The sequence below is a fragment of the Erithacus rubecula genome, assembly GCF_903797595.1.
Source record: "Erithacus rubecula genome assembly, chromosome: 4".
In the NCBI taxonomy this organism is placed as follows: Eukaryota; Metazoa; Chordata; class Aves; order Passeriformes; family Muscicapidae; genus Erithacus; species Erithacus rubecula.
The window spans coordinates 55,075,007-55,102,801 of NC_136686.1; the positions used below are offsets into that span (position 1 = coordinate 55,075,007).

General features: G+C 38.2%; 1 protein-coding gene across 2 annotated transcripts in view; it reads right to left on the reverse strand.

Moving 5' to 3' along the window:
• Window positions 1–27,795, reverse strand: part of SLC2A13 (solute carrier family 2 member 13) — a 139,127-nt gene that overhangs the window by 102,295 nt on the left and 9,037 nt on the right. For both annotated transcript variants that reach the window (XM_079304599.1, XM_079304598.1), the window contains exons 2-3: window positions 8,649–8,808; window positions 4,319–4,527 (exon numbers count right to left, since the gene is read on the reverse strand). In XM_079304599.1, coding sequence (XP_079160725.1) covers window positions 4,319–4,527; window positions 8,649–8,808 — 369 coding nt within the window. The remainder of the gene's footprint in view (window positions 1–4,318; window positions 4,528–8,648; window positions 8,809–27,795) is intronic.

Genomic DNA, 27,795 nt, shown 5'->3' on the forward strand with positions numbered 1-27,795 from the left:
AAAACTGACAAGAGATAATCCTCAGGGGTCAATATGGTGACAGCTTTGACAGCAACATGGGCAGTGGGATCAAGTGCACCCTCAGCAAGTTCAAGAAAACACTAAGCTGTGTGTGCAGTTGACATGCTGAAGGAAAGGGATATAATCCAGTGGGATCCTGACAGGCTTGACACGTGGATGTGAGAATCTCAGCAAGCTCAACCAGGCTAAGTGTATGGTGCTGCAGCAGGGTCACAACAATCTCAAGCACAATGACAGGGTGGAGAATGGATTGAAAGAAGCCCTGGGGAGGACTTGAGGGTGCTGGTGGACAGAAAGCAGGATACTAACCAACAGTGTGTATCAGCAGCCCAGAAAGTCAACCACAACTTGGCCTGCATCAAAGAGATGTGACCAGCATGTCAAGAGAGGTGATTCTTCTCCTCTACTCTGCTCTCATGACCCCACCTGGAATACTGCTGCCAGCTCTGGGGCTCCCAGCACAAGTCAGATGTGGATCTGGAATGAATCCAGAGAAGTTGACCATGCAGCTGGTGCATCCCTCCTACAAACACAGACTGAGAGAATTTGGGCTGATCAGCCTGGAGAAGAGAAGGCTCTGGGGAGCTCTTAGAGCAGCCTTCCAGTATGTAGGGGGTGCTCACGAGAAGGCTGGAGAGGGACTTTTGAAAAGGGCATGGAGAGACAGGATGGGGGAAATGGCCTTAGGATGAAGGAGTGTATACTGAGATTAGATATTAAGAGGAAATTCTTTACTGTGGGGGTATTCAGGCACTGGATTAGGCTGCTCAGAGAGGTTTTGGATTTCCTATCCTTGAAGGTATTCAAGAACAGGCTGGATGAGGCTCTGAGCACAAAGTTTCCAGCCCTTGGCAGGGGGGTTGGAATTAGATGATATTTAAAGTCCTTTCCAGTCCTAATCATTTCATGATTCTTTGATTCTGCAATTAAATCCCTGTGCAAGTGCTTACCTGCATTGCTGTGATTTGATTGCCTATTTTAACTAAGGTGCACTACAGAGCCTCTGCCTTAACTGTACTAAAAACTACAATTCAGCAGCAATGTGAGTCACACTTGTTTTGCTAGGAGGAGTTGTGCCAGAATGCTCTCCCAGCAATGTCTTTGATCTTTCTGCAAACCCCTTCTGACCATTCTCTCCTTTTTCTCTCCAGGAGGCTTCAGAACCTAAGCCAAGCACTGGGGAACCTGTGAGCTCCACACACTCTGCACCTATAGACTCCTCTTTGCTCAGCTCTTTGGGAACCCTCTTTTTCTAAAATCTTCCTCTTTTTAATTTTCCTATCAACAACCTGGTTTTGCACTACAGTACCTGTGAGCTGATATTAACAGATGATGACCAAGATTTGACTTGTCTTGCAATGTTACTGCAAAATGCAATGCCCTCCCCTCCACTTCTCAAAATGCAAGGCTACAGCACCAGAAATCACACTGCAAGTACATAACAGAGCACACAAAAGCAGTATCCATGACTGCCAGAAAAAAATGTCATTTGCATAACCAGTCATGAGGAAAGTATTTGTCAAAAAGATACATTATTTTCCCCGATGCCAATCTCAAAATGCTAAAATACAAGCTGCTTAGCAGTATCAGCAGCCCTGATTTGATTGAATGTATTGGAAAGGATACAGAAATGTGAATCATTCACTGAACAGGTATCCCATAACTGTATGAAGACTTCTGAAGCAGAAGTTTGTTGCTGAAGGCATTTTGTGATTTTGAAGACAGAAGCTGCTTGATGACCATGTGAGAAATGTAATTAAGTTCCCTAGTTCTATGGCACACATTTAAACCAAACATTAAAGTAGCTTAAACAATACAGATGAAGTTTCCTTATAATTCACTCCTTGGTGATGAGAACAGTTGATGAAACAGTTACAAAAGGCACTCCAGTTCTTAAGTGTGGGACTGGAGAATGTGTTATGGCTACATGGTACTACTCCCTTGCAGAGGAGTCAAACACAGCCTTAGTTTCACTTAAAAAGTGATGCCCTAAGGAGCTGGCAAAGATGCTCATGTATCAGTCAATGAAAAAGAACATCTGTCCTTTGCCAAGTAAGAAAAATGAAAGGAAAGGGCACTTTTACTTAAAAGTAAGCCAGATGATTCTCAATCTGCAAAGTCATCTTTCCTTGAATGTCATGTACACACATTGTCAGTTCAGGTTTATTAAAGTTTTTTGTGAAACTGGAATGAGGTTCAAAATGTCTGATATGAATTACAGTCATCTGTTACTGCTATTACCTAGCATTTTAAAACACTGTCTGCTACAAATAGGAGAAACTAATAAAGTTTTACATTAATATAGATAACCTCCCCCCTACCCTCCCCCTCAAAGAAAAAAGAAACACAACTAGCAAAATAAAATGCAAAGTCTTTGCAAATGCACACATTTTAGTTGTAAATACCTGAAACCCTGCCAATGAAAGCATGAACAGAAAGTTGCTTTTGCACTACACAAGCAAAACTCAATACTGGGGATCCAGACAACTCCTCAAGAAATGAAATCAATTACAACTTAATACCACCTGTGACCTGTAAGTCACAGAAAGGCAACAAAAGCAATGTATGTCTTAATGCTGACATTCAACATACCTCTTTATAACAATGAAGATCTTGAGTTAAATGAGATCAAGCACAACTATAATCAAAATCAAAAGTGACCATAGCTGTCCAATGCCTGTCTGTAAGCCCTTATAACAAATGGGACAGCATATACTTGTAACTACCCTCATTTTTATAATGCCCTTGGGTGACAACTCTGAATCTGCAGATTACCTGAGAGCAAGAGACTGATTGTCTGTAACCAAGCTTTCTCCTAGGAATGTGATTGATTTAACAGGACTCCAGGAACACATTAAGGTTTTGGTGAAGTGTGTAGGGGAAACCAAGAGACCTGCATATCCCTGACAACAATCTTGTTGATTGTTCAGCAGACTTAAGTGTCCCAGTCCAAGTTACAAATATATAAAGGACTGAGTGAGCAATGATCCTACTGCCCCCACAACACTACATCTGATTCAAAATTTTCAAAAAGCATCATGACCAAAGATTTAAGAGCGACAAGCAGGGTCATACCCTATAGCCCAGTGATGGAAAACAAGGGACTGAGTAGACCAAATGACTGTTCCTTTTATTTCTGCAGTGTTAAACTTTAGTACTGGACATTAAGTGGTTTTCCACACAAGTTAATAGCCCAATCATGAAGAACCTAAGCTCAGAACCCTTAAGACCAAGCTGTTCTATGAAGACCCACTTCATCTTTTTACAAATTTGCTTTAATGCACTTCATATCCCAACCCCAAAGAACTGGGAAAAAAAAGGTATCCAAAGCCTCTAAAACATAATGTGAGAAAAAAAAACACCCAGCCCTGCTTCATGCTAATAAGAAATATTTTGAAAACCCTTCAACTATATGTCAAATAACTTTTTCCAGACACATAATTATTTATTGTAAGGTTTAAAGACAAACTCAATAAGGCAGTGAGAATAGGTATTATCAGATGCTGAATCTCAGTTTATACATATGTCAAGTAACATCCATTTTTCTTTACACCAGTTATGAGAAGTTACAGTGTTTTCCTATCAAGGACAGCTCTTACTTAAGAGCTTTACTTGACATTCACAGGTCAACACTTCCAGCAGAAAGCAAAGAAAAAATATTCATAGTACAGAAAGTCAATCAAACAGTAATCTTGTTTTATAAGTACACACATGAACACAATGTTTTGAGCAAATATGACAAAAGGACTCAAAGGAGTGAAAAAAGGATTTGATTTAGATGCCTTATTCTCTTGAGGACAGATCAAAAGGACTTTCAGAAGTTGCTTTTACAGAAAAAAATCTATGTATTACAGGCCTTATTTTGTAGATCTTTCCAAAGGCTTCTTGTCTAGAATGCAGTTTGCTGGGAAGGGGCCTCTGGATAATTGAGGCATGTATAATGCCTTCTGACCTCTCTTGTGTCTGTTTGGCCTTTTCCACTAATGAAAGAAACCAAACTTTATTTTATTTATTTCCACTCTTGGAGATTAATATTTTTAAACTGATCAATTTTCTGAAATCAAATAAGTGTAGGTGGTATAAACTTTGAATCCTACACAACTTTATTCTTACTTCATTTGAGAAATCAGAACCTAATTTGAAAGTGCACAGCTTCAAAAATGAAGATATTTCTATCAATCAGCTACAGTACTTCAAAGAACAAAACATCAAGTTCCCACAGGCTACAACTTCAACATTTCTTCTGATTTTTATCTCCTCACTGATAGACAGAGTGGCCAACAAGTATTCAGCATACCTGCTCCAACTTCTTTTTCCTCTTCTTCAATGTTGTTTTTGATACTGTCGTACTCCTCATCAATTGCCTGGTTGCCGCGCATTTGCGACAGAATCCTCCGTGCTCTCTGAGTCTGCCCTTTCTGAATGAGCCAGCGGGGACTCTCGGGAAGGAACAGGAATCCAAGAAACTGTATAACTGCTGGTACAGCTGACAGGCCCAGCATGTACCTGGAAACAAAGAAGAAAACAGATAAATATCTAATTGCCTACAAAAACATGCTATGAGAAGATTCAGTTACAGCTACTCAAACTGTATTTTCAAATGAAATCTCCCACTCCTCATATTGTTTCTCATTGTAAGTTAAGGGGGTAGGAATTATATTCTGCAGGTATTTTAGAAAATGTGATCTTTCCTTCATTTCCAAGAAATCTCAGGGACATGTTGACTATTGTGCCACCACTGACTCTAGCACCACTGCTCCTGAGGACACTAAGTTAGACTAAATAAAAAACCTGTAATATTTCACTAGTTTGAAAATGGATAAACCCCTCAGCAACAATAATCAACAGAAAGAGAAAGCAAATGCATGGAGAAAACCAGGTACTGTTGATGACAAAAATGAGACTGAAATCCTGCTAATTGTTTCACCAACATTAAAAACAAATAACAACAACAAAAAGCTGGAGAAAAATGCATAATTTGGTCGGTAGTACATACATACAGATGCATTTGTCAATTATAATTTCTGACTATAAGCAGAAACACTGAAAAATGTTCATTCTACCAGCACAGCAATTTACATCAGATCTTTCAGAAAGTTTGCTTTTAAATCTTCAGTCAGATGCAGTTTTAGGTTTTAAATCAAAACTGCATTTTAGATGCCCAAAGGTTACTATTTACAACATTAAGGCTAGTTGTCTGTTGAAAAAAGCATTATCACTGGTACAAGCAGTTATACTTCCAAGGATCAACACCTGTGGCAACACCCAGACAGGGTTATTTGCTTCACCCAAAGTGGGGGAAAAGGCTGCAGAAGACAAGCACACCACCAATCTTCATGAGTGGCTCTGGTCTATAAAAATCACATTTTTATATTTCTTCAATAAAACAATAAAAGGACAAAAATAATTGCAGAACAATGTATAATTTTGTTCTGCTTTTTAAATCTGACCTTTTCCCATTTACACATCACCCAGATTCTTTTCACTTTAATTCAAGACTTTAAACAGTGCTAGTGTCACCTGTAAATTATTGCAGTTATCACAGGTTTCACATCAGTGGATATAACCATTAAAACACCTCCAGAAACCAGTCCCTCTGAATATTAAGGTAGTCTGTACTCATAAACAAATTCACACCTTGACATCAGTCAGGAGATTAAGGAGATTTGCTAATCTCTCCTCTAGCTCCTCTGCCCATACCCCAGGATGCATGATTTTACAGCTGATTCTGCAGCCTCTCACCTAGATTTTTTTATAAATCATGCATGAGATTTCTAATTGAGTAGGTAGGAGAGAATAACCATTATTGAAAACCTTATATTTGGGCAATAAACCAAATATATTTGTCAAGTCCAAATGCATTTTGAGTAAAAATAGAAAATTACTTTCTTAGAGACATTTGTGGATTTAACAAAGAAAAACACAGGCAGTCTCTCAGAAAACTGGAGAATGGTTAAAAACAGAATACCCAAAAGGCAATGCAAAGTGGATGGCCACCCCAGTCTTCCCATCCCCAGCTGAGCCCTCAAGTTTCTTCACAAAACTAGCCAAAATTTCCACATGTCATAAAAGCAAAACTTGCTCTAGAAAGAGCTCAGTGAGCAGCTCTCCTTCTTTTGCTAACACTTTAAAAATTATATGGCTCACCATTAGTTAAAAAAGAAAACAAATTCAAACCACAGTCTGAGAAAGGCTTATCAGCTGAGTAGTCTTCAGTCAATGTATCTAACAGTGTTGCTAATTCACTAATTCACTCATTCCTCATTCACTAATGCTCTCATTCATTAATGGCCTCATTTATTCCTACGCTCTTCCTTCTCCACAAACATTTTGGTATCTGTATACAAAATACATAGATCATTGAAGCTCACCAAATTGTAGATTCAGTATCTTTATCGGAGTGATATTTAGAAAGCCTTTTCTACTTCAAATGAAGAGTAAAACAAACTCAGAGATTAAAAACAACTGCCATCAAAGTGCACACAGAAGTACATTTTACTGCATCTAAGTAGGCAGATTTAGTCCTTCAGACTCTTATTACTGAAATTTCTGTTCCTCCAAAGCCCTTTAGTCACTTAAATGCAGAACTAAGCAGTTGGGTGCCTGCAATCATCTTAGGAGGCAAAATCAATCAAGGGTTCTGAAAGCTTGATTCATACCAGTTGAACTCTATTGGATTGTTTATCACCGGTAAGGCAAGAAAGAAATACACAGACAGTGCTCCCTCACTGAAGTTACTTTCCAGTCTGCAAAATTCTGGTCAAAGTTGAGTAAAAGGAGCAGGCCAGAAAGAAAATATTTAGTTGAAAGAGAACATCCATTGCAAGTTCTAGAGTTGGTATAGTTTTCAGAGCAAGCCATTTTGATATAATCAATTTAGAGTAAAAGCAGGGAATTTCAGACATTTCATGCAATGAGCCAGCTTTCAGAAACCTAATATAGTTCTTTCCTATACAGATTACAAGACTGTGTTCGAAGCCAGATGTCTAGCAGACCTGAAAAAATCCAGCATGAAATTTAATAAGTCTGCTATAACATTTCTCCTTCTCTGACATACTGCTGCAATACCATTAAGATGGCATTAGGAGGGTTTATAAAGCTAACCTGACATAAGGGTCATGTTAAATATTTGTTTTCTTTGGTTCATTTTAATTTAATATCCAGCACTTCCAAGAACATGCAGAGCCAAGAAAAATTGCAGTTCCTTATTGTTTGTTGCAGCACTCCAGTGCTTAGCCATTTAGTCAGTAAGAGATACAATAACTGCTGCAATGTTTCTTTATATGTAATGACTCAGGAGTAAACATTTGTGATTTGTCTCCAAGCGTTTGCAGGCCACTTCTTTCAGGTGACAGGCCATCTGTATTCTTCCCTACTCAGCCTTAGGCTGCAATGAACTAGCTGAGGGCAGTATACCTTCCTCAATTAACAGCTCCAGCATTGCAGCTGAATTACTGGATACCTCATCACCAAGGTGGTAGCCTGTTTCTTCACAGAAAGTTTGACTTCACTCAATCCAGCAGAGCAGCACTTGGCACGTACATAGAACACAGCACTACTGCAAAAGTCACCCAGCACATGCCAGTAAGCTGAATAAACAATTGCTCTTCACTGCTCAACACACCGTGCTGCACTTGGAGGACTAAAACTACAAATACAAGAGAAAGCCACAAACCAGGGATAATAATGGACCACTAATACAGGATGCACAACTGGAGCATGTAACACAGAAGAGGCTGAGAAAACTGAGTTTGTGCTGCCCAGAAAATTTATTTTTATTATTCCATAACATAAGCTTTTACTATAAATTTATGCTACAATATCCATCAATTCTGCTAGATTACCACTGCTCAAATTAAGAATATTCAAACTCCATGTCTATCTTGCACATACACCATGTTACTTACTGGAAATCTGCCTTTTGAAAAATCAGCATGTAATTATTCTAAATGCAAAAGGTAACCTACGTTCATAAACATAATGAAAATCATTCACATTTGTTATGCATATTTATTACTCTCCCACTTTAAAGTTTATTATAAAGTTTTTAGTAAAGTTTATAATAAAGTTTTTAGTAAAGTTTTTAGTAAAGTTTTTAGTAAAGTTTTTAGTAAAGTTTTTAGTAAAGTTTTTAGTAAAGTTTTTAGTAAAGTTTTTAGTAAAGTTTTTAGTAAAGTTTTTAGTAAAGTTTTTAGTAAAGTTTTTAGTAAAGTTTTTAGTAAAGTTTTTAGTAAAGTTTTTAGTAAAGTTTTTAGTAAAGTTTTTAGTAAAGTTTTTAGTAAGTTTTAGTAAAGTTTTTAGTAAAGTTTTTAGTAAAGTTTTTAGTAAAGTTTTTAGTAAAGTTTTTAGTAAAGTTTTTAGTAAAGTTTTTAGTAAAGTTTTTAGTAAAGTTTTTAGTAAAGTTTTTAGTAAAGTTTTTAGTAAAAAAACCTGTGTGCACTGTGAATATTAAGCTTAAGCAAAAGCAGTATGGATCTATTTCGGCAAGATTTAATTACTGAAGTTCCATTTTTAAATACAGTTTTACCTCTTTCTTTGTAAATTCTGTTTTACCAACAAGAATTATAATAGCTGCCAAGCAAATCACTACTGCAGCAGCTTGCTTTTAGCAAGGAAGGCACACAAACCTCCATCCATCCTTTGCGAGGTAGCTGAAGATTCCATCGACAACACTGGCGAAAAACTGCCCTCCAGTGATGAAGAGAGTGTTAATGGTGACTAGTCTGCCGCGCAGGTGCGGTGGAGCCACTTCTGCGATGTACACTGGCACAGTCATAGATGCTACACCTACAAGAATAAATTCAGTTGCAGTTATAAAATCAAAAGAGATACGACATTGCTTTTTTATCATAAAATACTATTTTGAGTTTGGCTCAGACATGGCTCATTTTCTTCGTAGTAGCTAGTATAGGGCTATGTTTTATATATTTGTACTGGAAACAGTGCTAACTATTCAGGGATGTTTTCCTTATTCCTTATAAAGAGTCAAGGCCTGTTCTGCCTCTCACCCCACCCCACCCCACCAGCAAGGCTGGGGGCACACGAGTAGTTGTGAGGGGACATAGCCAGGACAGCTGATGCCAATGGATATTCCAGACTCCATGGCATCATGCTCAACATAGAGCTAGGGGAAAAGGAGGAAAGGGAGGATATTCAGAGTTCTGGAGTCTGTCTTTCCCAACAGCTGTAACACACGATGGAGATGGAGCCCTGCTGTCCTGCAAATGGCTCAACATCTGCTCGCCTGTGAGAAGTGGAAAATGGATTCCTTGTTTTGCTTTGCTCATGTGTGTGGCTTTTGCTATACCTACTAAATTGTCTTTATTCCAAGCCACGAGTTTTCTCACTTTTACTCTTCCAGTTCTCTCCCTCACCCTACCAGCAGGGAGTGAGTGAGCAGCTACACAGAGATGAGTTGCTGACCAAGGCAGGGCATGACAAGCAGTGACCTGAACTGGGCTGGCTTTGGTGCCCAGTAACTCTACAGAAAACACCATCTCTCCTGCCCTGAGTGACCACCTTAAGAGACAGAGCCCAAAGTCATGGACTAAAGGAACCCAGTGGCCATTTATGGACTCTTTATAGGAGTGGTCCATAGACTGTGGGAATGATATCTGTGTATTATAGCAAATAATGGGAAGGGGGTTCATGGCTAATTGGAATGCATTGCACATAGATGGAATAAGGGGTGGAGAATGTGCTGGTTTCAGTTGGAGTAGAGTTACTTATTCTTCACAGAAGCCAATTCAGACTATATTTTGGATTTAAACTTAGGACTTTGTGTTTACAAAACTAACCATACTCAAGGCAAAATCTCCACACACTTAAATGGAATAAGCTAGACAAATTTGATTTCTGACTTGCAAAGGATGAAAACAGTAAAAATACAACTAACAAACTCTAGAAGCATACCCAAAGCAGGTTGCTAGCAGTTGTATTGGAATTTCAAAGTTTGATATAATAATACAAAGAATAACTCCTCAATCCACACTGCATGTACACTGAAATTAAATAAACTGATAGATATTACTATAGTTTTGAAAGAAAGACATGCTGTGATCCAAGTAAGCCCATATAAGTCAAAGAGACTAAAGACCTCAGGTGTTCATAAAACTCTGTTTAAAAAGAACTTTAACATGGTTTCCACAGTCAAAAACAAAAATAAGACCAAGCATCATTATTATTATCACTACCATTATTATTATTATTACTGTGTCATTTCATCACTGTTATAGAACAATTGTTTCTTGACTTGGTTTAAAAATATTCCATGTGCTATTTCAAGTACAGGTTGGCTGGGCCCTGTGCAACTAGATCTAAAGAGAAGCCTGCCTGCCCATGCAGGGAGATTGGATTGGAAGGGACCTTAAAGATCATCTAGTTCCAAACTATTCTATAATTCAATGCAAAAACTCTATCACCATAAGGAAACAAGGTCTAATGCTAAACCACAGCTGCTTCTTATTCTGTCTTAACACTGGTAATATTTCCCACTAACTATGTGAGGAGTCATTTGTGCAAAAGACAGAAATGTCCACAAGGAACACACACAAACTGTAAAAACAGAGTTCAACAGCACACAAAGAGCACACCTGGGTGCAGCACGTACTTTGGGGGTTCAAATCCCTATCTCCTTACAAGAACCAACACTAAGAAACAACAGTGATTTCTTTTGTAGTTAAAACTGGAAATATGTTGGCTACAGCCACCCAAAAATATATTTTACTGAAGTCAGCTGAGATACAACTTGAGCACAGTGAGCACAGCCAAGCACCATCAGACACAGCACATCTTCCAGCCTGAGGCAGCTCCACCAGCTCAAACAGACAGCCCCACACCAGCACCAGTGCCACAGCCCCAGCAAGAAATGGGGTCACCTAAAAGCAAGCACATGGCTCCTGAAGCACAGCTGTGACTCCTGGCTGTGTCACAGTAGAAGAGCTTCTTCATGGAATGGCAGAGATTTCAGCTAGTGCCCCCCAGCCTGGCTGACTGACCAAACTAAGAGCAAAAAATCATCTTTAGCAACAAGGTTAGCCTGACAGGACTGCTGGGAACCTCCAAAAGCTCGAGCCAGGAATACAGATTGTTTAATAATAAAATGGCATGAGAAGATCCTTTGCTGTGATAGGTAAACACTCACAGCAGCCTCTCAGCATGATAACCCAGTTCCCAGCAGAGCCTCCCAGGACATGCCAATGCCTCCTCCTCTTATCGACTGAGCAGCCAGCACAGAATAAAAAACTCAAATAAAAATGTCAGGGGAAAGAGGAAAAAAAAAAAAAAAAGGCATTAAAAATTTATTCAACCAATTTTCAAAGCCAACCAGAATGCACCATGGAAATAAGTATTCAAATAGTCCTTTGTGTATTTGAGAGAGAAATGAATTTTCAAACCCAGCCCACCATTAGGGTGTTTCTCTCCCATATTTCAAGTCACTATTTGAAATAATGATGATTGAAGTGATGGAGACTGCAAACATATAACAGAAAATGCTTTTTTGAAAAGCACAGGAGTGTGCCCACTTGCTGCAAACAAAAGTCACCCACATGAGGGAGCATCTGCCACTGGGGCAGAGGGGCAGGGCCCTACAGCTGTGGCAACCCTGGCCTAGTAAGGCTGGGCCTTCCTGCTCCCCCAGCCATCCCTCTGCCTTGGGCATGTCACCTCTAATGTCCATGCTTGCTCCCCCACTGTGGTGTGGCTATCTTCCCATAGGCTCCTTGGGACTGTATGTTAAGATGTATCTTTGACATACATAATTGTGTAGTGGAGCTACTTTGAGAAGTAAAGATGGCATCTGTATATGGTTTGTACTAGAAAGTAGTAAGAAAGATGTGCAGAAACAAAACCAAAACATATCTTGTAAAAAAACCCTACCTTTTACCTACCCCTTTTCAACTCTTAATGAAGACTGATTCTACACAGGATCTCCAGAGGAATCTTGCTTAAAGCATGCCAGCCAAAAATGCTTCTCAGGCATCCAAAAGGCAGAGCCACACCATTGTCCTAACCAGCAGCTCTCACTGATGTTCAGAGCATACCATCAGCCCTGAGACTCTGCTGGATTCACTGGTAGCTGCAGCTATGACACTTGCCTCTTACAGGGGACACTAAAACCTGTTGCACAACATAAGGGTGGCATGAAAGTCAGTATGTTTGTAAAAAGTCTTGAATAAGAGGCATCAGGACAACAGATTTATTGTTTCTGCATTCTTCTCACAAGTTGATGACTACAGGAAAAAATAGAGAAAAGGAACCTTGCACACCCCAACAGTCCTGTCAGAGGCTAGCCAGTGATACCAGCTATTCAGCTGGCATTAATACATAGCTGAAATTATTTATTATCAACCCTGCAATAAATAGAACAAGATCTATCAGAGGAAACCTAAGGATTTAGTGTATTAGTTCAAAATCACACAGAACTGCTTAGATTGCCAGAAACATTTGAAGACCATAGTCTAACTACTGTTCAAGCAGGGGCAGCTAGAGCAGGCTGCCCAGAACCATGCCCAGTTCAGTCTTGACCATCTATCTCAACATGTGGATCTCCAATCAAAACAGCTCTGTAATTCTGCAACTCCCATGCCAGCTTTCTTGTCCTGAGAAATGTGTTCACAATGCTGCTGTCTAAAACAGCCTTTCTGGATTTCTACTCAGACCATACTGCCTCTACCACATGTCCGAAAACCTACAGGTTAAAGGATTCAAGCAAAAATCTCAATTCAGAAGACATTTGTTACATATTTTCAATTATCATTTCAATATCAAAATATATGCTTTGCTACTCTTGAGTCTGAAAGAGTGCAGCAGGAGGTTTCAGGGCACAGGAAGAATCAATTAGGAAAGCCTTACCAGTTTATCTGACTGGCATGCAGCAAGCATTCACACACAAAAGCAAAGTTCTTCTTGGTAAAAAACACCAGGAGTAAAAAAATGGCTATTCTGAAACCGATCAAAATAAGAGAAAAAATCGCCATATGAATTTAAAGAAATAATGTTTTAGATTCTCAGGTGTTATTTAAATTATTCATTTGCTTGTAGTTGCCTTAGAATGCATCAATGCCCTCCAGACTTTCCTCCTCTGATTTCCATTTAAGACACACTAGAACACAGGAGAGTAAGTTCTGAAAGGGCATAGTTAGAAGCAATGCATTAAGTATTAGTCAAGTATAAAAATCTCTAAAATACCTAACATTTGTTATGTAATTATTTTAATAGCGAGGCATTAAAGAAATTTGAAAACAAAGAACAGCATTCTTAGCAAAACAAATATAGCTGCAATGGAATCTTCCCTTAATCCTTCATATGAGAATGCTTTCATTTGCACTTAAATGACATTTTCTAATATGCTCTCACTGTTAAACTGCTCACACCAAATAAAAGATTCTTGCTGTAGGCAAGCATATTACTACCTAACTAGTAGAGCTGATAAGTGACAAGACATGAGAAAAAGAAAATGAAAACAATTAACTGGAAATCTGTCAGAGAAGGCTGAAGCTCTACATTGTGCACCACAGCTATGAAATATGAAAAAAGAGAGCAGGAAAGTAGAGTCTTTATCCACTTGAGTAACCAAGGCATGAACTTTCTGTCCTCATTAAAGGATAAAGCTTAGAAAAAGCATAAAAGAAGGTTCCTTAAATTTCAACCAGAAGATGCATCTAATTATTATAGGGGAAGCATCAGACGACACAATGGACTGAAATCATCATACTAAGTATTTTTTCACTCCTACAATCACTTAGGAGACTAATTACTAGGGCTCCTACTATAATCTGCAGATTTACCAGTAGAAACAGACAAGTCTGTACACAGCTCAATTTTAAGACAATCAATAGACCAGAGGTGTGAAAAGACATCTTAGAATTGCTTTATCATCCAGAAAGGTATTTCTAGTATGAACATGTCAGCATCATAAAGAATTCATTAAAAAGTTCAGAAATTAAGTCAACAACCTAATGACAATAGAAACAGAAAGGTCAATGAAGGAGAGCTCCTATAATAATTAAAATTATATTTTAAGAAATGAGATTACAGTAGAAAACACAAGGACTAAGAAAGGAATCCAAGTTATTTTTTGGAAAATGCATTTGAGCATTAATACTAAGGAGATGGAATAATTTTTAAGACTTTTTTTGCAAGATCAGGCAGATATAAAAGTACTTTGCCCAGATCAGGATTTCCACCACAGCTCCTGTCATGTCTCCTGGTGACAGGAGGGAAGGTATGTCATAAAAACAACAAATGAGCAACAAAAGCTGGAGACAGGATATTGAATGAGATGCACTTTTAGTCCTAGCACAATAAAAGAGCTCTAAGGCAGTAGAAATGTAAGTGTCAGTCTTTGCACAGGCATCAGCCAATAACCAGTGTCAGGAGCACCAAAAACACAGGAAAGGAAGGGTTCCTGACAAACTTCTGTTGCTAGTGCAACTCAATTAGTCTTTCATGCTTAGTAATAAAGAGGGCTGATGGTTAACTTGAAGTGCTAAGGAGGCACATCCAGGAACTGATGTCACTTTCTATCATGGTTCTGTCCCTCCTGTCCAGCTTGTGTTGGCCCTTTGCAGGAAAACTAAGCAAACTAGGGAATACAACCAGCTAGAAGGATATCCACCTGCCTCTTAAGGGGCTTGTACCACTTATCTCCTTTAAACAGTTCACAATGACATCAGAACTCTGTATTGGTCCCCAGGCTGGACTAGTTATGACAATGGACTAACCTGAACCACCATGGGACTCCAGACTGTCCAGGTGGAAACTGAAATTAAAATATTAAATAATCAATTAAAAAGTGCAAAGAAATCTTTGATCTTATTTCAGAGTACAGCAACTTAGCAACCAATCTCTATTAACAACAAAGAACATACACAGCTTATTAAAAAAATTTGTGTTGTTAGGAGCTCCAAATGAACAGACAGTGAAGAATGTTTTAAAAGGGAACTTTTTAGTTTCTAACATATAAAGCTGCACTGAGGTACTTAAAGGTAAAATATTTTACATATCTTGCAAGAGCAAACTTTCATTAAAATGTTAAACTTCAATGCTGCCAACTTTAAAATTCACTTAATTAAGAAGCATCCCGTAATGGTTTGTGTTGATGGTAAGGATTCCAAGCAGCAAGTGATTCCACAGTCAGAGGATTAATGGAGGCAACCTGATGAAGAAGCAAGTTTATGGCAAAGATAATCAGGAATTAAATATTAGCAGAGGTTGCTATGCTACAAAAAATAATTTGAATACAAAGTCAAGGTGAGCTTTTTGTGGGAGTGCAAGGGGAATATAAGTAAACACCAAATTCCTAAGGAGACAAGGGGAAACCTTCCAACCTACAGCTGCTAATGTTTTCTCACAGCAACTTTTCAGGAAATCTGGTAAACTTCCTACATCTTGGATACTGGACATGCAATCTGAAATCAGTGCCTTGGAAATATGACTGATGCCAGAAGTATGTCATATTATATAGACAAAGGGACTTTCATCACATATTTTCTTTTAGTTGTGTTCCCACAAAATTATACTTTAAGGTTTTTGCTTTACTCTGACAAAAACAGCTTTCTTGCCAACAGACAATTTTAGAATATTGCTCACATCTGAGTGGCAAAACTCAGGAGGTTAGGGACAACATGCTGGTTAACTTCCTGAAAGAACTGAAGAGTTCTACAATAATGGTATAATCTTTACCATCAAAGAACAATCAATTCAAACAGTTTGTGGAGAAAACAAATCCATCACTGACAAAAGAGATATATTTTAACTGCAAAGGATACTTATTTTAAAAGATCATTAACTTTCACAAACACACATACATGAGCTGTCAACAATCAGCCACCTTTTATTCTACAGCCAGCTCCAAACATATTACAATTACATTGCTCAACCTAATCAAAAATTAAGCCTTTTTATAGTCTCATAGAGTCCTTTTGTGCTGTTACAGTTAACACTTCAGCTTTCAATGATGACAGTCAACCTAAGGGGATAACAGAGTGCCTTATTAAACATGCTAATAGGATATACTTGAGAAAGCAGTGCATTTGAATGCTTTTCTAGTACTCTAACCATTTCTCTAGCAGATAAAGCTAAAATATTCATTGCATAGCTTATATTTGAGTGTGAATATCTGTGAAAGCTCAAGTCCCCTCTAATATCTAGGCTTCCCACCCACTGCACATATCTAGTAAAGGCATTATCAACATTTTATAACTGGTTACTTAAAGTTATTTCAAGGATGATTGGCAACACACTTCCCCATTTAGTATCTCCCCTATGTCAGATTACAAGTCAATTTCTTAGCTGTGGCACAACTGTACTGGCTACAGGAGAGCACTGAAATGCAGAAGGGCAGTGGGACACACCAGCAGCACAAAAGCCACATGAGAACATAGATCATAGTAATGGACAAATTTAGATGGATCTCTTCAAGAATGGGGGTCCCACATCAGCAGCTTTCATTTAAGTCTGGTATTATAACACTAATTTACTGAATTGTAGAGAGCTGGTTCATCATAACTAAAGAACCTGTACTGTTGAACATCTAATAGACTAAGTAATTCCAGACCTTTATGTCCCTAACTAGCCACCAGCCCACATCTGTGTGACCCCCACTGCAACGTAATTATAACCAAAACCCTATGTTACTATGTGACATCATGGTATCCAACTGTGAAGGAGTCAAAGACCCGAGCAATTTGTAAGAAATGCAAATGAAACTCCTCACTAGTTGACATTGCCTCAGATTTATATAACAATCATATCTTAATGAGTGTGAATAAATAATTCTCTCATGACCACAAGAAGACTTTTTCACTGTTGTGCATTATGAGCACAGACCAAAAGCACAAAATCCTTCTTCACATAAGAAAACTGAGCTCAGATTGCACCCAGTAGAAACAACCACCACTGTTCATATAGTAAATGCAATGTCCCAAGAAGATAGCATTAGCCTTCCACAAGAGTAATTTCAAGTTCCAAGCTCTCTCTTGTTCAAAAGATACAGAAGTAAATCCAGCTCATAACAAAATTAACATGCCAACACAGAACACAATTCCTCCATAATTAAAGTGTTAAGGCCTTTCTCTGGCATCTCCAGGACAGTAGCTCAGAAGAACAGTCTAAGGCAATCACATATAGTAAAGAGACATGAATATTAAATAAAGCATAGTCAAGGAGGGACTATTTATCACAGTACTGATTTTCCTACACTGAAATTCTTAGAGTCAAGGAATATTTTTAATCTGGAAGATGGGGATTATGGAATAGAAAAAAGCATTCGAGGAAGATAGACAAGAACCATGTACAGGTTACAGTGTGGAAGTTTATTAAAATAAAGCTTAGTTTGCTCAGTTTATTAAAAGAAAACAGTTTAGGAGTTACAAAAGGAATGGAGTGATCTTTAACAAACAAGCAGTGATTTAAAAAATACTGAGAATATTCTATGATTGTAAATTTTATAAACGCTTCATCTGTGGTGTCCTATTTAATTCAACATTAGCACTCTCTGTGGAGCAGCTCATTCTGGGAAGAAACTATTCTTAAATAACTTTTTCTATTCAACATTATTTAGATATTATTCAAGGTTATAATAATAATCAAGAATTGTTAAGAGGAAATTTATCTGGAGTGACAAAATCAGAAGGAGAGAGTGGGGATTTAATTAACCAGAGACATAACAATAAAGAGAATTATACAGAAAATGTGAAGCAAAGTTCTTTGCAACTGTCCAAGCCTATGATCACACCTAGCACTACAAATGTCAGTTTATATTTCCCAGCAACCTGGAATTAGTTACCTATGTTTAGTCATTCTTTATGGCTACCATCTGTTCCTATTAATCCAGTCTGTGGAACTCCCAGACCCCACCCAACTGCCTGAGCTCCTGAGTATCCCACTGAGAATGCCACACTGGGAATATGTGCCTGCAGTATCAGTAAGATCTCATTTCAGAAAGATACAAGAAATCACAGAGAAACGCATTTTTGAATCATTATAGCAATACCAGAATAACAATCAAGTCTAGAAGAGAGTAAAAGTTAACAAAAGCAACTACGAAAAAGTTCTAATTTGTTCTGTTTCTGAATTACTTTTGATCAAGAACTATTTGCAAAAATCTGCAAATAACTGCAAAAATCTGCAAGTAACTGCACTGTAGGATGTAGACCTTTCATTGTACAAGATTAAAGCAGCCTAGATGTTTATACCACTCAACACTTTTATTTTTACCACATTGCAAAAACTTCTCACTTCAGAAAATAAGAGCTTTTTTTTTTATTTGCACTTGAAAATTATGAATACAACATAGTAGTTTTCTTTATGACAGCCTGTACAAACACCTAAGTCAAGCACTACTTGATCTGCTTCAAGAGTGGTTTTAGTTTAAATAAGTATTAATTGAGATAAGCAGTGCTTTTCTGTAGACATTCTTTAGCACCAGCAGACTGCACTGCACCTAGGAAGAACAGGCAGTCAAAAGTGGGCAGTATCATTTATATTTTATAATGACCCAGAATGATTTGTCAGGGCTCATCTTCATAGCCATTCATATATGCCCAAAAGTCAGCATTATTACCACAATCTTTATATGGTTGAAAAAAAAAACAAAAAAACAAAAAACAAACAATCTCACATCAAAAAATCCAGAGCCATGGTTGAATGCTTCAAGGATTAGAAAATATTTTCTGTGCAGAGAAATTTTATTTTCAGAGGACAAGGTTTTAAAGCTATACAGGAAATTAATGTTCCTTTCTAACTTTACACTTTTGCTTATATATCATTTTTCCCTAATTCTACTACAGTGATGCTTTACCCTACTTACAAGAATTCTAAAGGAAGTGGTATCTATACAAACATGAACAAGCTTTAGAAGCTCAACTATAACTCAGTCAAGAGCATGCCTTCAGGTTATACCTGAAAACTATAGTTGCTCTTCAACTAAGACCTAAATTGTTTTTAACAGTGCCCCTTTTTACAAGTGCAGCTATCAAAACAGTGAAACTGGTCAACTTCTCTGTAAACTGCTTTAGGTTTCACTGGGTTAAAAGTCTAGCAACTGTCTCCAAACATGAAGCTTCAGATGAAGATGAGCAGAACAACACATTTTCTTACCTACAACTTGCTATTAATTAAAACAAAAATTAGAAAGACTAATGTCATTGCAAACTTAGTGTCTTAGAGAAACAAACTAACATTTTAGAGAAAAAGAACATTGAATGATTTCATTTTCTACTCAGGAAAGCCATTCAAAAAATACTGTCTAACATATATTCCCAGTAATTTTGTGCTTGCCATGGGTAAATAGATTGCAAACATCAACACTCAGAATTACATTTTTATAGGAATTGCTACATTTATTCATTTGTGCAGAAAACAGCATGACTGGTAGAAAGACAGGTACCAGTTATATGGTTATATAACTATTACTCTAAAAAATAAACAAAAGCCTTGTAAGCCTTTTACAACCCAAGGCTTGATTTTAAAAACAAAGTTTCAATTATGCTCTTACAATGCAAGTAGCACTCATAACAGTAATGTAAGCATAACTGCAGTTATAATGAAAATCCAGGAATCATAGTAATTTCTCCGTTTCTTTCTACACTAGCAGACTCATATACAACCAAGCTTGTGTTTACAAAAAACACAAGTGATCCATGTAGAGATAGTAAAACATCTTTTTGACCATATGGGAAAATATTTGCAGCATTGAAGGGTGGGGGGTGGTAGAAATCAGTACTTCTCCCCCCAGGTACCTTCTGTAGCCCACACATTTTGCATGCCAGGGAGAGAAGGGCCTTTCCTAGTGCACATGGGTTAAGTCAGTCAGTGCTGCACACCTCTTAAAGCAAAGAGAAGCAGCTCAGCTTAAATATCTAGCTGCCACATGTCCTTCTCATGAGCTGGAGTTTCCCTGCCACCAATTCAGTAACAGCTGCTCAGTGCCAGTGTAATGCAACTGCAATAGAAGAACATCCATAGAAGAACATATGGAGGAATCCCAAGTAAAGATCTCTCAAGAAAAGTGGTAGTTTCAGAGAGGGTTTTAACTTAGGACCAGGATCTCACATTACAGTGACCTTAGCAGAGGGATAAGCCAATTCTGATTTTCTTCATGTCACATAGGTTTACTCACAACTGCAGCACTCATGGTGCAATATTCCACCTATCAAGGGATGCAAGGTTAGTTTAAAATTTTTTTATGTGTATTTACTTCTACCAGAGGCTTGCTTATACTGACAGGAAAAAAAAGAAGCTACAAGTGAAGAATGAGCCTGCTGCACTTGAGGGGAGAAAATGCAAGACAGTAGTGTCAAGTGCTAAAAGGAAAAAAGGAACAGATCAACTACTCCATTACCAACACCTAAGGGACAAAAAACTGAGGAAGCCTCAGCCAACCAGGAGTGGATGAATGCTGCAGGTGGAAAGAAATTACTGCTAAATTTTGTCAGGGAAATGGACTGCCAAAGAGTTTCCTGGGAAATGCTGCTCTCATGACTTTCAATTTTTATCAATTTGCAGTTCTCTAGATGCATTGTGATGGACAGTCATTTTCCAAACAACAAATGTAATTCTGGTAACAGCTGCTTTACTTCAATGTTTGCTTTGCATTTTGTTAGGTCCTTACTCAGCACTGAGCACAGCTCCTGAGATCCCAGTGCACAGCAGCTCTTTCCTGCCCTATTTCATTCTCCAGGCACATTAACAGGGCAGGATTCAGGCAGAGCTCCAGGTCAGCCTACAGAGAAAGCTGGCAAAACACTCCACTGCTCTTGGTAAACTTCATTAAGTGATACAAGACTTTGATAACTCTAGATGACCTAAAGATTAAGGAAATAAAGATGAGTATCTGAAGTGCCATTCTCCAACTCAGGGCACTGCACTGATTCTCCTGTCTGCCAGTCTGCTGTGTTGCCTCTATACAGTGACAGAATAGTGAAAATGAGAAATTTTGAGAAAAATTAGGAGTTGTAACTTTTAAAAGTATATCTGACACTCCCATTGTAATTAACACAGATACAGCAAGTATCTTTAAGATAAAATCTGCTTTTCCTGTGACTTGCAGTACATGAGTTGCAATAAATCAGTGTAAGCTGTCAGATAATAAGCTGGGCAATGAAATACTCCACTGCTTCAGTGTGCTGTGTGCCATCCTCTAAGAGACCCAGCTTCTTTATACTTGAGGCACAGTTACTCCAGAGTAGTAAATCTTAACTCCTTCATACCTGCTCTCACTTACAAGTGGATTCCTTTCATCCTCAAAACGGAAAAGTTTATAGCTAAAAATGAAGCCACATTCTCCTTCAAAGTGACATGACATTCTCATTTAAAGTTCAAGCTTTCAGTGAAAAGATTCATGCACAAGCTACCACTAAAAAAAAAAAAAAAAAAACTGAATCCAGGATCGCTCTGAAAAATAAACTTTGCAAGCCCTGTGATTACTGCATTATTGACTTCCACAGAGAAAAAATTATGAAGAAATTTCTATATTTGAAGATAACTGAAAAGTCTTAGACCAGAGCAGGGAAGGATATCTGAATCCTCACAGGACTCTTCCCAAAGAAACTCTATCAAGTAATTACTATCTCCCATCTTGATTTTCCCTGTATAACATTTCACCTGATTTTTTTAATTAAGCTTTCATAAAGCAAGATTTAATTGAAACATCAATTATGGTAAAACCTAGCTACATATAACTGAATTTTCACTCAAAAGTAAAAATTATTTTATTTATATTTTAAAACATTTTTGGCCTACTTCCTCTTTCTTATTTCCCAAAACAAAAGTCAGGGACTGCTGACAATACTGCAGGAGAGTAATATTAGAAAGCAGAATTAATTATCAACTGGGGAAGAATCATTAAAATGAGCATTAACAAAGTAACTGTGAGTTGGAATGGAACCAGCTGTGATAACTTCTAATGAAGTATTAGGAAGCTACAATGAAGCACAAAACAGCACATAGGTGACTGGATCTCTGAATTAGTTACCAGCCACTCCTACCTGCCCAGTTAGTACTATTTATACTTGCATACGGCAAGAAAATAATAAAATACAGTATTTTCCCCAGAAAATTTTACTAACCACTGCAAAGCACACATGTTGATGACAGGCTTTTGTCAATAAGGTTGGGAAGAAGACACTATTCTAGCAGTCCTGTCACCAAAGACAACCTCCTTAATAACAGAATCCTCCTTCCTAATACTTGCAACCTACTGTAATAATTTAACAGCTCCTCATGGACTATGCTTCCAATGCAGTGTGTGCTTTCAGCACTTTAAATGTCTACTGCTCATCATCCTGAGATCTACCTTTCAAATACTGTCAAGTTCTCATTCTGAGTTTACACTGTTGTCCTTTCTTAGTTTAAATGACTTTTTAACTGCCAATATGCACATACCCTTTGAGCAGTGTTTCAGTATGCCATATTGGAAAACTCCAGCTCAGTAATGATTTACTAAAAGCAATTTGTGGCAGTCCTTTAACCACTCTTGTGCCATTTGCTCATAAGGCACAGAACAGGTTTGTGGGAGAAACTGAAGAATAAGCATGGTCAGTGATAGAGCATGTCAGAGTACATTCTGGAAGTTAAGCTTACCTTACTCCACTGAGACACATTTTAGAAGTGGCCTGATTTTTGGCAATCTTTTTCTTCTCAATGATAAGTATGTGCCAATTTGTATACATTTATCTATGAATGCACAGTTTGCATCTCCAGTTAAGTAGATTTATCTACAGTTACAAAATCAAGTCATAATTAAACAATAAAATTTAAAACTCATTACATAGAAATTAATTGCTACAAATAATTTATCTGCATTTCAGTAGGACTGAATGCCTGGCCATCCTGAGACCAGACTTCTCAGAGAAGTACCACCTACAGTACTGCCTGTCTACAGGCCAAACACACACCAAGGAGGGACAGAGAAGAAATCTGGCCACAGAGGAAACTACCTGAGAAATTGAAAATCACACTATAATGTCCATTAAAAGAAATTGAAGTGTTGAACAGGTTATGACTGCTAAATATTAGTTGTTTATAAATAAGTCCAAGAATACTTTTGAAAATGCAAACATCAGCCCCACCTTACAGAAATAAAAATGGAAGCACAAGGCAACAGAGTCAGTTGATGATCCAAATGCCAGAAAGTAACAAATATAAGAATTACAGGTTGGTCTTAGATTTCCTCAGCAAAAGACTGCATCAGACACTTGGGGATTCATTGTGCAAGTCACATCTTTCAAGAGCACAACAGACATTTTCTTATTCATAGGTTCACAGAATAGTTTGGGTTAGAGAAGACCTTAAAGATTATGTAGTTCCAACTGCCCTGCCACAGGATTGGCAGAGACACCTTTCACTAGTCCCTTTCAGGGAGGATCCACAATTTCTCTGGGCAGTCTATTCCAATGCCTCAGCACCCTCTCTGCAGTATTTCAAGTGAAAAAAACAGTAAAACAACCACATGCATAAATTTAACTTATTTCAACATAAGACTGCAATTCAGGTTTTTGCATTACATAAAAAACTTAATGCTATGACAAGATGAGTTTGAGGCTTTTTGTCTGTAGCTCTTTATATCAGTATGAATTTGGTTTTTTTTGTTGCCAACAGTATTCTAGCTATGATTGCTTCTACAGCACACAAGGAAATGGAATGGGCTCTAGGTTGTAAAACAGGCAACCCCATCTGGCATATGCACTGGCAAAGTTTACTGTGACTTAGAAAACCAATGCCTGCAGGCCATGTGACAAGACAAATTTCCAGAGTACAGAACACACAGAGCAAGGATAAAAGTGAAATGCAGCAGATCAGACACTTCTTGGCATATTACTGCTTCAGGGATGTATATATTTTAGTGGTTGATAATGCTGACAAATAGAAATACAAACCAAAGAACACTCAGAACAACTGTGAAAAGGAGACAGAATAAAGCAAACACTTCTCAACCTATTATTGCTTTAGGGGTACATGTATTTTAGTGCTGATAATGCAGGACAAATAGAAATCCAAAGAAAGAGCCATACATTGCTTCTGGATGATTCAACTACACTGGGAACATATTTGTGTGAGACTGAGAAGCATGCACACAGGCATTTTTATGTTTGACTACAACTAGCTGAATCATTTGCTTCAAGCAAGAAACAGAGCATTGCTGCAAGCAAAACACTACAGAAGATGAACAGCACTTACAAATAAATACGTGTTATCTTCAAGTATCAGTTTAAAAGTCTTAGAAAGTCAGCCAGAAGCATGTTAAGATTCTAGACAAGGAACACAGAAAACATGCACACAGTCCCTTAGAAGTTTCACCACTACAGGGTGAATTACTGAGAATTAGCTCTTGAATAGATTCAGGTGGCTCAGATCTTGCTAAAGATCCAACTTGTATTACAGAGGAGACAGGACTGCTGGTCTTGAGCTATGTAGAAAAACCTTCTCTGCACTCCTGCATAACAAGCTCAGAGTACTGTTTGCTCCTGTGCAAGGAAACACTCCACTTCTAAGAGGATAATGATTAATAGCCCAGATATACATGGGTGTCAGGAAAGCAATTAACTTTGAATCAGGGAGAGGCCTGCAGACTGATACAACAGACAGCTCTTGAATGAAGGGAAGGAGTAGGTGGGGACAGAGCAGGCAGAATCAAAGCCAAAACACAAACAGTATCTCTTCTTATTCTAAAGTCACCATCAGAGACACAACAGAAGGTAAAACAACAAAGCATGACCTAAAAAATGCGCCGTGAAACTCCAGCTTTTTCAGAAGCACACAGGCTGTTGAACACAGTAATATTTTGTGTACCCTAACTAGAAAACCTGGAGACTGGGGTCAGGAGCCCTAAACCTGCATGGATGACAAGATGCACAGAGCAAATCATACAGACCACACAGGTGTGAATAAATATTGTGGCTTACACAATGTTAGATTTAATGATAAATAGTACTTTCTCATCCAACTTGTCCAAAAACTTAGTACATTCCCACTCACTAAAAAGGAAGTTAAATTATTTGTGTAATGCTCTACTCAATGGGTGCCCACATTTCTGCTAAATGCACCAATGATTTTTTCTACAAACACACCAGTCAATTATTACAAGAGGAAGAATCTGTGCTTTATTTCTCCTCCTACCCAAGAACAACACACAGCACAAAACCAGACACAAGAAGTAGCTCAAAATTATTCTCACAGTGATCGATCTTTTGGGCTGAAACATCATTAATGCCTATGTGCAACATTTAGTCTTTTCCACCTCTATATTCAGGATCCTAAAATTGCCCAGGTGGTTTTGGATTTCATCTGTACCAAGCTGTTCCAAGGTGAATTGGACTGGTGAGGTCAGCAGCACCTATGATTAATGCAGGAGCAGGGAGTCTACCAAGCCAAAAACTTAGCTGAACTCCATAGTGAATAAAACCAAACTTACCTTTTCCCCTCAGGCAGATTCCCCATTCCTGTGCTGATATAGCTACTACTGACCTCAACAGTGCAATAATCAACGACCTGTGAACAAACAAAAAAGGTCACTTGTATGCAAACATCTGCTGAAGTGAATGCTTAAAGTACACACAGCTTTAGACTTAACCACTATTTCCTGCATGCTCAGCATGCTCCAGTTCATCCACTACCACACTGCCTTCCTCAGATGTTAGGCTCTCCACATTCTCCATCAGAGCTCCAAACAACAATCCTAAAAAATTAACTGACCAAATCAGAGAGCAAGTACTTAGTGGTGGGTCCCTGTGATTTTTATCTCCTTAACCTCATAAACAAAACTTCCTAGACAGGCAGCTACAAGCAGAAAAGCAAGTTCAAAACAACAGGCAGAGTAGGTCCTCATACAACTAGGAACAGCAAAGAAAGCACACTGACCTGAACCTTAAACATACAATAAATGCTGTAAGAATGAGTATTTCTTTCCTACTATCACCTGTTGAACAAGTAGATTCCAAAGAAAACCAACTCCAACTCAAGTCCCCTGACTTTGGGATTCTGGTGTACCATCCTCCACCAGCTATACAAAAATTTAGGCTCCCAGCTCTCCCTGTTCCCACCTGCACTCCAGTTGGATGTTCAAACAGGCAGTAAAAATATTCCCTGTCTCCAACACCTTATGTAGGCTCTGTGCTTCTGTTATCTTTCTAGATTGCTGAAGTTGCTCCAGCCTTCTTGTCATGGCTTTCATCTTAATGTATTTAGTTATCTACCACTTTTCCTATAAAAATCTCTTGAGTATACTTACTAGCTTCAATTAAGAAGTTTTGCTTCCAAATTTCTTTAGGCACCTTTAAGATAGTAGCTTTTTCCCCTTTCCTAAGTTCTGATAATTTTTACAATTGGAATGCTGACAATTTTAACAGTTGGAATATGAAACCAATACTACAATAGCATGAGAAAAAACTGCAACATGCTCAGAAGTTAGTTGTCTTCAGCATCAGGATCACCTAACGTTTGCTCAGAGAAATTTCTGAGTCCTGACTGCCTATTCATTTCTGTGAGCTAATGACCAAGTCCAATCAACAATTCTATTTTTTTCCAGATTAAGGACTGCAAGTTCCTTCAAGACTTCAGCTGTAAAACCTAATGGGTCATACTGTTTGAATGTTCACAATATTCGTTTAAAATCCACAGAATCACAGACAACTACCAAGTATTGTAGTACCATTACAGGCTTGGAACAAGAATCCATGGTAATTTAAGGGAGGAAATCAGAGGGATGCAAACAGGAGCTGCCCATTTGCACCAGCTGGTCTGGTCTTGTTTCAGAGGCTAAACTGCACCACAAGGCATGAGAACAGGATGGCACCATGTCCACTCCTCTGGGCACAGCAGTGCTGCTCTGGTACTGCACTAGGGAAAAGCAGGAGTACTTCTAGATCTGCTCTTCTCTTGCCCTTGGAAATGAGAAAGATGCAAAAGCAAGATCTGATGAACTGCAGAAGACAGCTCAGACAAGGGCATGAATCAAGGCAATTGTTGTCATTTTCAAATACTAGCAATATTTAACTTTTCTATTAGAATAAATGCAATTGATGGCTTATGAACAATGGCTCTGCTCTGACAGCAATGCATCAGTCCTAACAACATGAAGTTATTTAATGACACCAAGGTCACCTTCATGTTTTTATGACTCTCAAAGGAAAGAAGATAGTCAAACAAGAACAAACAACCCAGTGCAAAAACTTCAACATCCACCCACTTATTAAGAGTATGGTCAGTTTAAAACGCATTTAAAGTTCAAATTATTGGTGCCTTCAAATAGGCCTAAGCTCAAAGTTCTTAGCTGCTGAACCAAGAGTAGGAATGCTAAAACTATGAAAACATACCTAGAGAACCATCCAGTGTTACTAAGAAAGGGAGATTGGTCAAGTCTTTGTAGGGTTCTTGCACAGAACAAGTTTTTAGGAGAAAAAACAGGAGATAATTTCTTATGAGCAAATAGACATTAAAAAGCTTCTTCCACTGGCACATATCAGCAATCAATCTGGATGTTTCTCAGAGCAGCACTCACCAGAACACATTCCCTATTTACAAGGCCACACACTCCACAGCAATGGGCAATACAACCTGTGTAACCCCAGGCTGGCTCTTCTGCTCTTTCCAACTCAGAATTCCCCTGTATTTCCAGAAAAAGGCAGAAAAGTAGAAGAGCTGTGGCTAAACACAAACACATACCTAATACTTCCAGGTGCTGGAAAACTATCTTTTTCCAAAGATGATTATATGCACAGACACATTAAAAATGTAATTATTGGTTTTGCTTCCCTTGCAAGGGAAGCAACA